Here is a 15,089-nt window from a genome sequence, read left to right as displayed (position 1 = left end):
TCTGGAGATTGCGATAATATTATGTAATAAATAAATGAATAAAATGACCATAAAAATATAAATAAAAAGAAGGGATAAATATTAGTTACATTTATAGAAATTTTCATGTTGCTTATGTCGGGAAATTTGATTTTCGCGGGAAAACGGTGGAGGCGCCTGTGTCATTGAAGACTATAGAATATGTAACCTCGATATTTATATAGTCAAAGCTGTGTATCATAACCTATCGCATTATTTCTTCTTCGTATTGTGTATCGTAAATAAACGATCAAATAGATCGTGTTTCATGTATTCCTTGGAATTTTTTTTAACGTTGTGAAGAAGTGCAGCTAAATATTCAAAATGGATGAATTGGGCGAACCTATGGACGTGGAAATGGTCCCAATTACGGATGACAGCAAGCTTCTTGATTCTGACCAAACCAATGTAAAAACGTTTAACTCTAACAATGTGCAAGTACCGGAGGTAAAGATATATTAAAAATAATCAATTTGTCTCATCGACATGCAAGTTCTACGAACTTCCTCGTCGTCGAATACTTCTTATATTATTATTTTAGTCAATGAATGATGAATTGAAATTAATGTGCTGTGTTGCATGCAAACAGGTACAGTTGGACAGCCGCTACGAGAATCGCGGCGGTACTTTTATGACAGGAATAGATATATTTAGTAAGGAAGAAAAAATGAAAATGGAAGAGAGAGCAAAACGTTTTGGATTAACAGATAAGATAAAAAATAGTCTATCAAATCAAGAACAGGACTTATACTCTAGGTGAAAACACTCAAAAATGTTAGCATGGCAGACAAAGCACAATGATTTTAGCATAAATTATCTTAATTTTTAGTATGGGCATTGTAGAAGACAATGAAAATACAAAAAATGTTAGATTGAATGTAATACACATGAGAGGAACTGAAGATATGAGCACTAAAGATGTTTTTAAATATTTTGAGGATTATGCCCCAGCATCCATTGAGTGGATCAATGATGTGTCATGTAAGAATGACTTGACTTTACAAGTTACATTAACATTTTAATTCCTCTTTTCAAATACAATGAAAATACTTTATTAATGTATAATTTATTATAGGCAATGTAGTGTGGCTAGATAATTTATCTGCAGCTAGAGCTATGATGGGATTGTCAAAAAAAATTGTAGGTTTAGACAAACAGAGTCAAAGAAATACAAAAGTACTTGATGGTAGTCCTGATGAAGAGAACAATGTAACTACTGATGACTGTACCATAGAAATGATTGATGACAATGAAACTACCAACACACCTAAAGATACAGAACAAGACTATATCAGCATCAAGGATATTAATTGCCCATTACCTCCTGGTTTATGGAGAAAGGGTATAGATTATCCTAAATCTAAAGCAATATTTATTAGGTTTGCAACTAGAGCAGATAAAAAGCAACCAAATGCAGAAAAAATGAGTGATTATTATAAAAAATATGGTAACCCCAATTTTGGAGGTATTACTGCATACACAATCAGAACATTCTATCTTAGGATTAAGTGGTATAAATGAATATTTTTTCTCGTAGGTATTAAAGGAATTTTAACCGAGTCTCGAAAACGAATGTACAAACAAATTAAGCAAAGTAAGAGAAGATTCAAAGAAGAACCGCAAGACGATGTTAATGATAGAAGACGTGTAAAAAATCCATGGGGTGCATTGTCGGAAACATGGGGACTCAATGACGCTATAGAAAACGAGTTCGGCACGCGAAACGAACCGAAAGACCAAGGGCGTAGCGTAAAAGAAAGATTGGGTGTAAAGTACCCTCAAAAAGAAATGCCATATACAGAAGAACAACAAAGTAGCTCTACCAGCGATAGCGAAGACGAATGGTGTAAGAGGAGTAAAGTGTTAAGAATGCGAATGCATGCGGACGACGAGGAAGAAAAAATACATAAACGACGCGCGAAGCTCCGACAACAAGTCAGTAAAGTTGACTATTAAACGTTTTAATTTTTTTATGCCAACAGAATTTATTAAGTCATTATTATACGTTTGCAGACGATGTTGAACAATTTAAATAAAGGCAATGATTTACGATCGAGACTCGGTAAAGCGAGGAAAGGAACGCAGTTCCGTGATGCAATTCAAGTAGTTGTAACGAATACAAATGCAACAAAGCCGAATTCGTTAAAGCTTAATGATTCAGAGGTAGTACTCATTAGATAAATACTATCGTATTTCACGTGCTATTCAAATTAAAACCAGCATATCTAGGGTACGAGTTACATTTTTATTGTATAGGAGGAAGACGGTGAAATTGTAGAAGATTCTGAGAATCAAGAAAAGGAAGAAGGTGAATGGCAAGGATCTGACGAAGAAGAGCGGGAAGAAGAAGACGAGAACGAAGACTATAGTGACGAGGACAGTGACAAACTGGCGAAAGAAGTCCAAGGACCCAAAGGCAGCGTGATAAAAGTAGTTCAACACAAGCCTCGTGTTGCTTCTACGGTTTGGGCAAGATTAAACAATGTAAAAAGTGAAGTCATCGATAACCCTGTAAAAGAAAGGTAACAATTTAAACAAATTAATATTCTATTCATATAAATTGCATTCCAAAGCAAGATGTGACAATGTTTTAAAGGCCATCAAGAATACGAGATCTAAGAAGTACTTTAAAAAGTGGCGATCTTCGATCTCGGATTGGAAATCATACGAGAGGCCGTTCACCTTTAAGGATAGAAGTGAAAAATGACAAATACACCGAAGGAAGTGAAACGGAATAATTGTTGATTATTCAAACGAATTGTCATGAAAGTGTGAAACATGGTTGTGGTGTTATGTTTCAGTGGCAGAGTACAGCATGGTGCAAACTTTATAATTGGTGTTTAAAAATATAGAAAATGCACTCATTACTCCGAATTTGTTACAACCTCATTTAACTCGTACACAATTATGTTACATTTTATATTTTTATTTTTATTGGTTACGTGTGCATAGCAATAAACTTTACACTGTTGCGATAGATCAGAACTCTGAGCGTGTAAGAGTTAAAAGTTTTATGTTGTTGACATAAAGTACAAACTTTTTGAAAGAATGTACACTCGATTGAAATTTACGGACATTCAATCTTATCGTATTTTTTACTCGTATCACACAACACGAATTTTTTACATGTTGATAATGTATTACAGACATCATCTTCCTACTCTTAAAAGGAGAGAAAATATTCATGAACGGGTAATGAGTGCTTCCTGGAATGTATATAAATATTATCTAGTATAGATAATAAAAAAAAAAAAACAGACTTTCATTAACAGATTGAGTACTGAAAAATAGAACGTATTTTTAAATATTCGTTTGTATGATCGAAATATTTCCGCTGTGAATGGTGCGTTTCATAATCAGAAATTGAAAAAAAAAAAATATTTTCAGGTACTCGTAATTAGCAAAGAGATAAATTTATACTATGTCGTACAAAAAAGAAACCTTGCAAACGAATATTTAATTGATCGTACATCGAAACGATACATAGTGGTTTTACAGTTTTTTTTTCTTTTTAATCTTCGATAATTAAACTAATTAAAACAAAAACCAGTGACAAGATGAGAAAAAAATACTCAATACGGTTGTAAATAAAAATAAAATTGTACAAGACTAACTACCGTACATGCAGAGCATTTAGAATATATTTTCCTTATACATCTGCGAGTAACGAAATGTTTCGAGGTCTGTGATTACTTAGAAGTGTACACTAGAGGAAAAGAAGATACGATTTGATAACGATAGATAACCAGCCCTCTTTGACTTTAATTGCAAGATGAAGTTTGCGTTACTTACGTATAATTATTTTCACGTATCTAATAAATAAGATGTATACAAAAAAAAAAAAGAGAGAGAATTACACCAATATTTCATTTAAATAGAGAAGAAATAGGGATAAGAATAATTGTGACATCGATTCCGAATAATTGACCAATAAAGCCGCTTTTATATTAGCACAATAATACTTTGAATAGTCATTTTAAAATACAATAATTGATAATTACGATTTCAGTACATATATATGTATAATATATATATTTATCATTTACACGAATAACAATTATTCGGAGAAATATTCGGTTGAAGTAATTAAAATAAAAAAAAAGGTAAGAAAAAAAAAAGAAAGATTTATCGTTTGAAGAACACAGTGGATTATCGGAATATTCTTTTAGCCGCATTCATAGATTCCTACGTCTGTTACTTTGATTAACCTCTATGTTAATTTAATTTCATCTTTGTACTGTTCAAAATCTCGAATGAAAAAAATTGCTCACTACTGCAGTTCATTAAGAAACAGAAGAATGTTAAAACATGCAAAAATTTTCACTAGTCACAAGTTCAAGGATAAAGTATTGAAATGATAAATTCTATGAATGCAGCTGGAGGCACGAAGTAATTTAATGCATTAATAAACGAGATGCGATATTTTTGATACCATTCAGCATACGTTTTTTTTTTCTTTTAATGTGTTTAGCTTAAATCCACGTGTATATTTAAACCATCTGGTATACCTATATTTACTAACTGTGTCTCGATTTTTCTCTAACATTATATCTACATTTTTTATGCATTTTATCAAGTGTAAAGATCTACTGATTTGTAAACTAGCTCTAACTAGTTCGCCTCTCTGTTTGCCTCATTAATCAAAAATATCAATCTCGTTTGCTAAAAGGCAATCGTGCAAGATATCAAGGATCCTTTTCTTTTCTATCCTACATAAAAACTGTTGATGTATCTTCTAATTAATGCTTCTCCCTTTTGTCAAGCCAATCGATAAACGCCATTTTCGCCTGTCTTTTTTTTCTTTTTTCATATTCTCATTTCATCAGTATTTTTTTGTTCTTTTTGTTTTCTCATAAATGACGTATAACATTTAAAATCCATAGACGAAATATTCTTTTAATATTCGGATATATAAGATATGAATCGGCAACAACAATACACGCAACGTTTAAGTATATTAGGCCTGATGATATTGATAATAGTTCTATCAATGTAATATTAAACGCTACAATCTATCGTTGCTCGCATTCCACTTGCATCCTGTGCCTCTTTCTTCGCGATAATGGTGTTCCAATGTTAATTGTACCTTTTAATTTTCCTTTTCACATTTTTTTTCCTCTGACGTGTTTTCGCAATTTGAATAATCAGCATTTTGTTTACTGTGGATCCTTAAGAACATCCGATAATAAGTTACATCTGGTGGAAGATCCTTAACGATATACAATAGGTAAAGTATTTCCGTGAAATTTGTACGTTTGCACTAGGTACGATACTTGATACACGATCACAGCAATGTACAACATTCCTTGAGTTTTTTCTTTTTTTTCTTTTTTGTTAATTCATTTAATCAATGAAACATCGAATCCTCATATACCGAGAAGAGAAATAGACACGAACTCTTGAAACTTTTATGGGATTCAAATGCATATGCAATTTTTTTGTTTTTTTTCTTTTCAATACATCGTTTTAATACTTGATATTTGATCTCGTATTTCTTACGTTTACAAACGAACAGAGAAATTCAAAGAGTTATATTCGACCCCTAGATGAGTTAAGGTTACATAATAAATTCGTCAAACTTACAAGTCGATCTTTGTCAGATCGTATCTGTGATATTTTTTAACTTCATTTCGAAATTCTGACTTGTAAGTTTTCCAATCGATTCTCGCGCGTAAACGAGTTTGGAACACCGATATCGTCGCGGTCAACCGGCCGACTCATCATGATTATGTCCCCCTCGGTTTTCTCGAGGCAGTTTGTGTGAAAATTATTCGACAAACATTTCACGCGTTCGCTAATCGTTCGATAATCGCACCTACTTTGAGACTCTGGTTTAACTTCGTAGATACATACATAGATTAGTCGCGAAATTCGGACACATAGCAACTGTACACGCAGAAATATTCGAACACATAAACGTCAGATCGTCTGAGAATCAACTTCACTTATTAGCGCTCGAGGGAATCTTATTTCAAGCATCGTAGATAAGATCGAAAAGATACGAGGAAGAAAGTCAAATATGCAGTTCTTAACTGTAAGAAGAAATCAACGAGAACTCGAAGGAATCGATATCTCTTTTTATACCTTTCTATCGATATTGTACGTTCCCTCGCGTTTACCCGTATATCGTTGAAAGTATCGGTTAAAGTACGATTTTCTATTCAAGTTTATTGCACAGTTATATTTCGTTAAAGGAAGCTATAGTGTGAAGATATGAACAAGAGTTACGACTGAAGTTTCTTACAGATCTTTCTTCCTCTATTCTATTATAAATGAACTTGTACTCGAAATACGCGGAGATACCGAGAATTTCAATGATCGATTACGTTAGAAATGCTACAGAAACCCAGCAAATTCGATAGATCGCAGTTTTATCGATGAGAGCGTTAGATAAATGTTCAGTATCATTGGGCGTGTCGTGAGCACGCACTGAAAAACGTTTCACATCGAGGATCTAATAAGAATGACACACATATTTCAACGAGCGAGTGTCCTCTTCGAGATTTCTCGCACGCACGAACATTTTCCAGTGTGAAAAGCGACGGATAATCGGTCGATTGTTAATTTCCATGGGTGAAATCACCGTCTAAAAATCCTAACGACGTCAACTGTATAGTTACAGCCACAAGGCCGCGTAACGTAAAAAAAAACTTCGCGTTAGATCCTTGTCTAGAACGAGATTGTTGGATAGCAATAATTTTTCTTCTTTTTAACATCCATTTTTATAAGAAACCAAACGAAAATAAGAATGTTGTTTAAACTCTTTGTTAAGTTCTAGTTAATCTGCTATATTGCACAGTGTTAATATTTTGATATCCTTGTGAATGTTCAGAATTTGAAATCAACTGCATATTATTAAACTGTCATATTTCAGTTCTTAAAATTCTCGTTCATTACCGTAAAATATTTAATTCCTCCCCACCGGATTGTTATTTTTCACAAGGTTCCAGATATAAGCAGCCACAAGGCTAAATCGATAATCCAATACATCCTTCAGAACTCTGTAAAGCATAAAACATGCTGAGAAATAGAAAAGGACACTCGTAGGGAGTAATACAACATTCTTCCTCTCTCTCTCGCTCTGTTTCTTTCGAGTAATCGCAAATATCGCAAAACGGATACTCGAATCTCGAGGCAACGAAGCGTTCTCGTAATTTCCTCGGATAACTTGCAACTTCACGGAAACCAAACGCCTCGAGGCCTCTTTTTTTTTTCAAATGTATTATTACGAATATACAACACATCAATCGACACGTGTTAATCAATGAAGAATCATTTTATTTGATGCATCGAAGAACGTGAGATCTGATAGTCGAGGGAGGCAAAAAAGTGTTTCACACCGGATTGTTCGCTTTTGCTCTCCTGCTAAACACGCGTTATTATACTCTTCTATCGCTTCTTTCGTGTCCCATTCTCTCTCTTTCTCGCACTTATTAACAAGATACTATCGTTCCGTTTTTCTTCTCTTCGTACAACATGTACATCGATACTCTTTGATTTCAGAGATAAGAATATAGTGTTTCTTCCTTATTCTTTCTGCGTTGCCTTATAAACAAGCGTGTCCAAGCGTGTCTTCGTCATCTTAAATATCATCCGATTGTCGATCGAAAAACGATGAAACGCTACACTTTCGTTGGAGAAGATTTTTCGTTTCTTCGATTAGGATTTTTAGACCAAGAGAAAAGAATTAAAATAAAGCATCTTATATAATCATGCTTCGATATTAATTCGAATTTCGTTCTTACGTTCGTTATTATCACAATCAAATATGATTCTTGTCTTTTTTTTTTTTCATTGTCGACGACACGTTCGTGTACGTAACTCGATTACTCTTCTCTTTTTTTTTTCTCTCATTCGCCGCGCCTCGCTTCTTTCCCGGGGGATGGTGTATCAACTAGGGGTATCGTTATATCGAATATCAAAAAAGAATCGTTCGAATATACGCGAGTACATTTAGAGCGAAAGAACACGAATCGAAACAAGAACGTTCACATCATCGTCATCGTTTTTTTTGTTTTTCTTTGTTAACTCACATGGTGAGTGTTTGAATCCACACGTGTGGACTCTTGTTGAAGAAACAATAGCGGATCGCCGGCTCTTTTGTTAAAATAAAAAAACGTAGAAAAAGAACGACACGATACAATAATCAAGCTGTTCATGAACAACAAGCAAGTGTTCCTCGAGATACTTATTAATAGTACAGGAAACCGACAAAGAAAAGGACAAAAAGAACAGAAGAGAAAAGAAAAAAAGATAAAGGCGATACATTCTAACATGTAAAAAGATCGGAAATGTAAAAAATAGAAAAGTACACAGATAGTTACATTCAAACAGACACCATGCGCTCCATCGTACAAGAATGGCAGTATCAGTGTAATAATACCTGTAGATCGTGAAACAAGACGCAATTAAACGGCTTAGAAGAACTGGAAGCTGCGTCGAATGCAATTAACTATGAATAAAACGTTTTTCTTGCGCCTCTCTCTTTCTCTCTTACTCATTCACTCAACCTTTTTCACATGCACACATTCTTTCTCTCACTCGTTCTTTCATCTTCTTCCTTTCTCGCTTTCTTCCTTTCGCTCATCTACAAGCTAAATCTGATAGAGGCAGAAAAAAATTTTCTGCGAGGTGCGCAACTACCATAGAATGATGACACAGAACTATTTATGTATATATACATATTTTTATATATATACATACATATAAATATATACCTCGGTTACGGACAAGCACACGATTTCAAGCTCTCTCTCACACTCTCCCTCCCTCTCTCTGCACACATTCATTTTATCGGTCGCCGTATTACGTGGCTCAGAATATCTCGCACATTACACCAACCACGTCACTCGCTCGGCAATTAAATCACAGACAATGTGTATGATACGGTGATTAACAATAAATCATCAACTAGCGTTACCTATATATAATTCGGGATAAATAAAAGTTATTGTACAAATTAATATTATGCATTCAATTGTAACAAAAAAAGACACTGTATTTTTTGTTTTTTTTTTTCTCCGGTAAAGACATGCGAATGTACAAGTATATGCACGGACACTGCGGTTTTGTTTGTTTTACCTCGTTCACCGCTCCCGCTTCGCCTGCTTTCTCAAACTCGCTTGTGTTCGTAGAGTGGACTTAAGCGTTCCTCCGATTAAACGTCTTCGTAGAAGTTAGTTTTGCTTTCGATTTGTTTCTATTTATTTATTTTTTTTTGTTTTTCTTTCTTGCTTCGATCGTAGACAGCTGTAAAAGAAGTACACTTCTGTTACTCTGACGTCACACCACCGTCACACCATCCTTTTTGGTCGCCCTGTACGCTAGCCGCAGCTGAAACGTTATCGATCGCTTTAAATACAATCATTATTTGTTTCGTGAAACATCTTGTAAATTAATGGGGGGAGAGCGTAGATACCAGTAGACTACATAGCGTTTTCTTGATGGTTCTTCTGGAACAGCAGGGTCTCCTCGAAGATATATTGTTTCAATACTTCTTTCGGAAGATCGTCCAGCTCCATGTCAAATTTAAATGGTTCTTCTGCGACAGGCTAAAAATTTTTCGCGTTATAAAGTTGTCCCATGCTACTTGTCTATCGATTAGCCAATGGTAAAAAATATATACTTCGTCAGCAGGATCGTAATACTGTTCTAAGTAAGGGTGCGCGAGTGCATCCTCTACGACGATCCGTTTGTTAGGATTAAATGTCAACATTTTATCCAAAAGATCCAAAGCTCGCGGATCAGCGTTTGGAAACAGACTTGTCCATGGAACCTTTGGTTTATACGGTAATGACTGAAGGTAATTTCGTGCCTAAAATAACATTTCACAATCCGTGAAACAAGTCTATGAATACACTGCTGAACATAAAGGAACAATGAATACTTTTTCATTTATAATGCATTCAAGATCCTCAGGGGATGGTGATCCAAGAACACCCAATATATGGTTCAGTTGGTCTAAGTAGTGCTTGCCAGGGAATATTGCTCTTCTTGAAAGCATTTCTGCAAGAATGCAACCAACTGACCAGATGTCTATAGACTTAGTATAGCCCTGTAAAAGGGACAATCAGATATATTGTTCTGTTGCATTTCTTCTAAACTGGAATTAAATGTTCACATTATTTACCTTTGAATTGAGCATTATTTCTGGAGCTCTATACCATCTTGTTGCTACATATTCAGTAAGAAAACCAGCATGATTATGCTCTGGATCAGCAACTCTGGCTAAACCAAAATCACAGATTTTAAGGTCACACGTGGTATTCAACAACAAGTTGCTTGGTTTCAAGTCTCTATGCAATACATTTGCAGAATGAATATACTTTAATCCTCTTAATATTTGGTAAAGAAAATAGCATATGTGATCATTACTAATAGCCTGAAATTGAAAGAGGAGATTTAAATACATTAAACCTCTTTAAATAATTCAATCCTTCATCATTATCAATTGTGCTAACCTGTGTTTTAAGAAGTTTATAGAGATCAGTTTCCATTAGACATTGAACAATATATACATCTTTCATTTGTTCTATAGTAGGTGCCCTTAATATATCCCTTATATCTATTATCTATGAAGGAAATATACAGTCAATATAATTGGACAAGTCAAATTCTACTGGTTGAGAACAGATTACTCACATTTTCATGCTTAAACCTAGTCAGAATTTTTATTTCCCTTAATGTTCTCTGACTATATGTCTGATGTTCAAAGGGTGAAATTTTTTTAATAGCTACCTTTGCTTTTGTCACATTGTCATAAGCAGATCTGCAAAGGAAAATTCCAAACTGTGTAACAATAATTTTATTTCAAAGAAAAATTGCTTAGAGTTCAAAATTTGTAACTTTCTTGGTGAAATAGAAGCCTAAGATAAACCATCATCTATGTACATGACACATGTATCTCCTAATCTGTAACCACAGTACAGGAAGTGGTTCTACAATTTCATAAGATACTTTTACTACTTGAAATTCAACATATGCTCAAATATAGTTCCTAATGTTTCCAAATTTATAAATCACAATTCCCAAGTATGTTGAAAAAAGTTTAAATAAACGGGCATTGTAAAACAATTAGAAAAACAAAAAAGCAAATTCTTCGCGAACATTTCGAAACAAAGTATTTCCAACGAGACAGGTTTCTAAATTTTGCGCGCAAAAATTCGCTGTCTTCGCGAAAGTAATCGTGGAGTATAATCGCGATCTCGTTAGCAGCATGATGATAAGACCGATAAGTGAGAGATAAGCGACGGGAACAAGGAAGTTGTAACGCTAACACGCAAGTGGACAGGGGTTTGAAAGGGTGTGACAACCGCGTTCAAAACTGGCGCCAAAAAGCGACGATACATAACGATGAATAGCACTAAGCAGCGGCTTCACACGGTGTCCAGACGACAGTAGAATCTTTCTTACACATTATGGAGTGAAAATCTCGCCGTAAAACCGGTAATTCACTCAATGACCGTGTTTTCGATTGTTTATCTTTCGGCCTGTCAGCCAGTCGATACGCGGTCGAAAGTTTTCAGAAGTAACCGGAGGAATTGACTCGAAGACACTTACACGACCATTCCGTAGGCACCCTCACCCATGTACGACAAATTCGTGTACCGTGGGCCAACCTCGAACGTTTGTCCACGAACGACCTCGCAATTCGGATTCACACTTGCAGAACCTTCGCCCGCCATTTTGACAACTATTTTGCGGCTCCGGCGAAGTCAGAACAAGTCTTGCTTCTTAGCCGACTCGCCACGAACGACATCACAATTAGATGGGCTTGCGGCAATTTTACATGCCGCTTGTCAATTATGAGCCACAGAAGACGATCTTCCCGCCCTCTTTGTACAAACACGATCACCATGAACTCCCGATATCGTTGAAGTACCAAATGCGTTTCGATTGCAAATTTTTAAATATATCCGGAAAATAAAATAGCTTAAAAAGCTTCTCAGATGTAATAATCTTTTTTTCTCTACTCTTGTTTAATTTTTTCTCGTAACATTTTTTGTATTGTTAGCTTCTGTCTTTACGTTTTATTGCTGAATCATTGTTATCGAATTAAACTTTGAAAGATGTTAGTTGACGACATTGGAAACATAGGGGACGCTGTAATTGGAGTACACTTAGAGTTCTTCATCTAAAGTATAACGAATCATGATTGTAATTTCGGTCTGTAATCTGTTATAATTGCGTTGGTACAGCAATTTTGGATTAAAAATTGCGTTTTATAACATACATATTTAACAAACTTTTCGTTCAATATAATACATAATATTCTAACTACAAAATGAACGCACCTCCAACCTTCGAATCATTTCTTCTATACGAAGGAGAGAAAAAGTACGTACTAGAACAGTTGGTTAACTTGTCATTTTAAAGCTTTTGTTAAAATAACGTATATATGTATAACTTATTCTGTTTTACGCAGAATAATCAAAGAACAAGATACTAAGGTTCCAAATGCCGCGATTTTCACGGTTAATAAGGAAGATCATACTCTCGGAAACATGATCCGTAAGTGAGTGTATTTTCGTATTGAAAAATATAACTTTATAACATATATGAATGTTAATATATTAATAGCAATTTATTTTGGTATTTAATAGTCAGTTACTGAAGGATCCACAGGTTTTGTTTGCTGGATACAAAGTTCCACATCCACTAGAACACAAGTTTGTGATTAGAATTCAAACAACATCAGATTACACACCACATGAGGCTTTCATGCATGCTATTACAGATCTTATAGCAGAACTTTCACTGTTTGAAGAACGTTTTAAGGTAAAGGATACATATTTAAATATGTAATAATATATCACAGTTGATCACAAGTTTGTAATATTGTACATAAAATATTTCAGGAGGCTATTAAGGAGAAAAAGGAAGGTTTGGATTAAATCATGTTCTTTTTTCAACTAAATATAGGCATTAAGCAATGTGTAAATGAAGTATTAATGTATATAAAATTTTTGGATTACAAAGTGACCTGATTTATTTGAATAAATAAATTGAAAATGACTGATATTTGTACATATGAATAAGTAAATAAAAAACATTCAAATGCATTTGTCCTTGAAATTTCCCTTGTTTTTAAAGTAAAAAAGAAATATGGGGGAAGAATTGATCATACTTTGTTATTTAAACTTAATTATTATTACTTACTATTTAATTCAAATAAGTTTATGCAAGATACTAAAATCAGTCTCTTACAATTTTATTTCTCTTAACTACAAAGCTTGGTTCTAATTTACCAAACATACATTTTTAAGACAAGACTAATTTCAATGAATGTATCAACCCTGTATTAAAGCTTAAAGTTAAAAGGCAAGACAATGGTGGGTCACAGTAGTACAATTCTGCTGAAACTATTTTTGAACCAGTATTGACTGCAAGAACAGAAGATGCACACAAAGCAAGAGACATTTTCATTGTGCCGAATGTACAAACAATGTCTTCAGAAAAAATGTACTACTAATTAAGTCGATATAAATTGTCAGAAATGGTATAAGAAACGCCTTACAGTTTAACCCTAATGATCGTTGAGTTCTTTGATTAAAGGAACTATCACTCAATGTGCGGCGTTTTTTAACGCTAAATAAATTATTAAATACATGTACAGGTTGATATAAATAACTATTATGTACATAATTACATATGACTTCAGTAAGTCTCGTACGCTATGCATTTAACTTTTCATTATGCAAATAGACTATGCTCCCCTTCTATAAAGTATTATACAATTCAACAATGTATCGTAAAGTAACTAAATTGTAACTCTAGCTCGTAATAGAACTGGTATGGCTTTGTACTTTTAATGATCACGTGGAAGCGCAACAAATATGCATACAAAACATTTTGGTGAACATACATATAAACTTTTAAACCATAAATTTAACATAAGGAGCACATGTTTTTCACCTGATCGTAGATGTTCTTGGATGGACACGCATATATTATGCGGGAAGACATGCATTAGGAGTGTACAAGAACACAAAATTACGATGCGATATTTTCGTGTTCTCGTATACTTCTAACATACATAAGGTAGCGGTAAATTCTTTCATATAAAAATATACTCTGCAAAATTTCAACAGGTCTGTTTGTGTCTAGGATCTTTGAGAAGCAATGAAATAATTCTATAAATCATAACACGCCATTAAAACGTTTCAGCATCATCGCATTCACGAGTATCGTGTCCAAACACTGCAAAACAATTGAAACAATTACAAATGGAATTGGATAGAGATGAAAGAAAGTGGTTAGAAGGGTTAGTGTAAAATATTCAAAGGATATTATATTTAAAGAATAACTGTATTAGTTATAAATGTTTAGATATTTGTTCAATGTTTAGGCGATACTTTTTAAAGATCTTAAAAATCTTTTCGAAGAGAATTTTAAACGTTTATTATTTCTCCTAGGAGAAAGAACGTTGTAAACGGATGCAAAAAGAATTGCAATTCGTATAGCTCTGAAGAATGAATTCTTACTTTCACAGTTTTCGCAGTATGGCCTTTCCACCGACGGTTTTTTCGGCGATTTTACAATTTTTTCTGTTTCTAGAAAATCCTGAGCCTGACGTGGGCAATCTTCTGTTTCGTGTAAATCGAATTGGTCACAAATATCACAAAACATGCGTGGAGCAGCCATTCGTTTTTCCAATGTACTTCTAAAGTTATACAATTAATATAATACGAATCTTATAATACGTATTTATTTAATACGACAGTTAAATGCTACGAACTTCGTATATTCGTCAGCTTCAATGGCAGGCACACCCATTTCTAGAACCTCAACTTTACACAGTAAAGCTTCATTTTTACGTTGCATATCAACTATTACCGAATTTAAGAAATCTATTTGACCTTTAGCTGTATCGTATTCTTCCTTCAGTTTTAAGATGTCAATATCTTTGTCAACTGAAATCATTAATTTAACTTTGCTACATAGTTAAAAAAAATTAATTTTTTGGCAAAAAAAATCTTACCTATATGTTTCATGTCACCTCCAGCTGCCTGCAATAAATAATAATGATTTAATATATATTTATATTAAAATCAAAGTCGAAAACTTACGTC

At 34.0% G+C, this 15,089-nt stretch overlaps 4 protein-coding genes across 4 annotated transcripts in view; 2 read left to right on the top strand and 2 right to left on the bottom strand.

Annotated features, from left to right (window-relative positions):
- Positions 1-221: 221 nt before the first annotated feature.
- Positions 222-2,756, top strand: LOC108570922 (nuclear cap-binding protein subunit 3-like). Its single transcript, XM_017932864.1, has 8 exons — positions 222-465; positions 608-774; positions 848-999; positions 1,094-1,483; positions 1,556-1,953; positions 2,032-2,181; positions 2,275-2,540; positions 2,615-2,756. Exons 1-8 carry the CDS (start codon positions 343-345, stop codon positions 2,754-2,756), a joined length of 1,788 nt encoding a protein of 595 aa, XP_017788353.1. The 5' UTR covers positions 222-342.
- Positions 2,757-8,770: 6,014 nt separating this feature from the next.
- LOC108571539 (mitogen-activated protein kinase 1) lies at positions 8,771-11,702 on the bottom strand. Its single transcript, XM_017933608.1, has 8 exons — positions 11,578-11,702; positions 10,660-10,786; positions 10,479-10,589; positions 10,148-10,399; positions 9,905-10,072; positions 9,644-9,832; positions 9,437-9,569; positions 8,771-9,351 (listed from the first exon to the last, which is right to left on the bottom strand). The coding sequence occupies exons 1-7, from the start codon at positions 11,700-11,702 to the stop codon at positions 9,444-9,446; spliced, it is 1,098 nt and encodes a 365-aa protein (XP_017789097.1). The 3' UTR covers positions 8,771-9,351; positions 9,437-9,443.
- Positions 11,703-12,153: 451 nt separating this feature from the next.
- On the top strand, positions 12,154-12,911 carry LOC108571550 (DNA-directed RNA polymerase II subunit RPB11). Its single transcript, XM_017933620.1, has 4 exons — positions 12,154-12,354; positions 12,443-12,532; positions 12,621-12,795; positions 12,876-12,911. Exons 1-4 carry the CDS (start codon positions 12,302-12,304, stop codon positions 12,909-12,911), a joined length of 354 nt encoding a protein of 117 aa, XP_017789109.1. The 5' UTR covers positions 12,154-12,301.
- A 442-nt stretch (positions 12,912-13,353) lies between these two features.
- LOC108570855 (restin homolog) overlaps positions 13,354-15,089 on the bottom strand; it is a 17,860-nt gene continuing 16,124 nt past the window's right edge. The window contains exons 17-20 of the mRNA XM_017932780.1: positions 14,999-15,026; positions 14,756-14,930; positions 14,502-14,680; positions 13,354-14,217 (exon numbers count right to left, since the gene is read on the bottom strand). Coding sequence (XP_017788269.1) covers positions 14,171-14,217; positions 14,502-14,680; positions 14,756-14,930; positions 14,999-15,026 — 429 coding nt within the window. The 3' untranslated portion in view covers positions 13,354-14,170. The remainder of the gene's footprint in view (positions 14,218-14,501; positions 14,681-14,755; positions 14,931-14,998; positions 15,027-15,089) is intronic.

This window comes from Habropoda laboriosa, unplaced genomic scaffold, assembly GCF_001263275.1.
Source record: "Habropoda laboriosa isolate 0110345459 unplaced genomic scaffold, ASM126327v1 scaffold15, whole genome shotgun sequence".
Taxonomy (NCBI): Eukaryota; Metazoa; Arthropoda; class Insecta; order Hymenoptera; family Apidae; genus Habropoda; species Habropoda laboriosa.
This window is presented reverse-complemented; position numbering and strand designations above follow the sequence as displayed.

What these genes read in the sequence shown, in the direction of transcription:
- LOC108570922 (XM_017932864.1), top strand. Translation starts at nt 343, where the DNA reads ATGGATGAATTGGGCGAACCTATGGACGTGGAAATGGTCCCAATTACG. An exon ending in TAAAGCTTAATGATTCAGAG is followed by an intron (nt 2,182 to 2,274) that starts GTAGTACTCATT and finishes TTTATTGTATAG; the next exon opens with GAGGAAGACGGTGAAATTGT. An exon ending in GATAACCCTGTAAAAGAAAG is followed by an intron (nt 2,541 to 2,614) that starts GTAACAATTTAA and finishes AATGTTTTAAAG; the next exon opens with GCCATCAAGAATACGAGATC.
- LOC108571550 (XM_017933620.1), top strand. Translation starts at nt 12,302, where the DNA reads ATGAACGCACCTCCAACCTTCGAATCATTTCTTCTATACGAAGGAGAG. An exon ending in CTATACGAAGGAGAGAAAAA is followed by an intron (nt 12,355 to 12,442) that starts GTACGTACTAGA and finishes TGTTTTACGCAG; the next exon opens with AATAATCAAAGAACAAGATA. An exon ending in CTCGGAAACATGATCCGTAA is followed by an intron (nt 12,533 to 12,620) that starts GTGAGTGTATTT and finishes GGTATTTAATAG; the next exon opens with TCAGTTACTGAAGGATCCAC.
- LOC108571539 (XM_017933608.1), bottom strand. Translation starts at nt 11,702, where the DNA reads ATGGCGGGCGAAGGTTCTGCAAGTGTGAATCCGAATTGCGAGGTCGTT. An exon ending in ATAAACTTCTTAAAACACAG is followed by an intron (nt 10,400 to 10,478) that starts GTTAGCACAATT and finishes TTTCAATTTCAG; the next exon opens with GCTATTAGTAATGATCACAT. An exon ending in AATGCATTATAAATGAAAAA is followed by an intron (nt 9,833 to 9,904) that starts GTATTCATTGTT and finishes ATGTTATTTTAG; the next exon opens with GCACGAAATTACCTTCAGTC.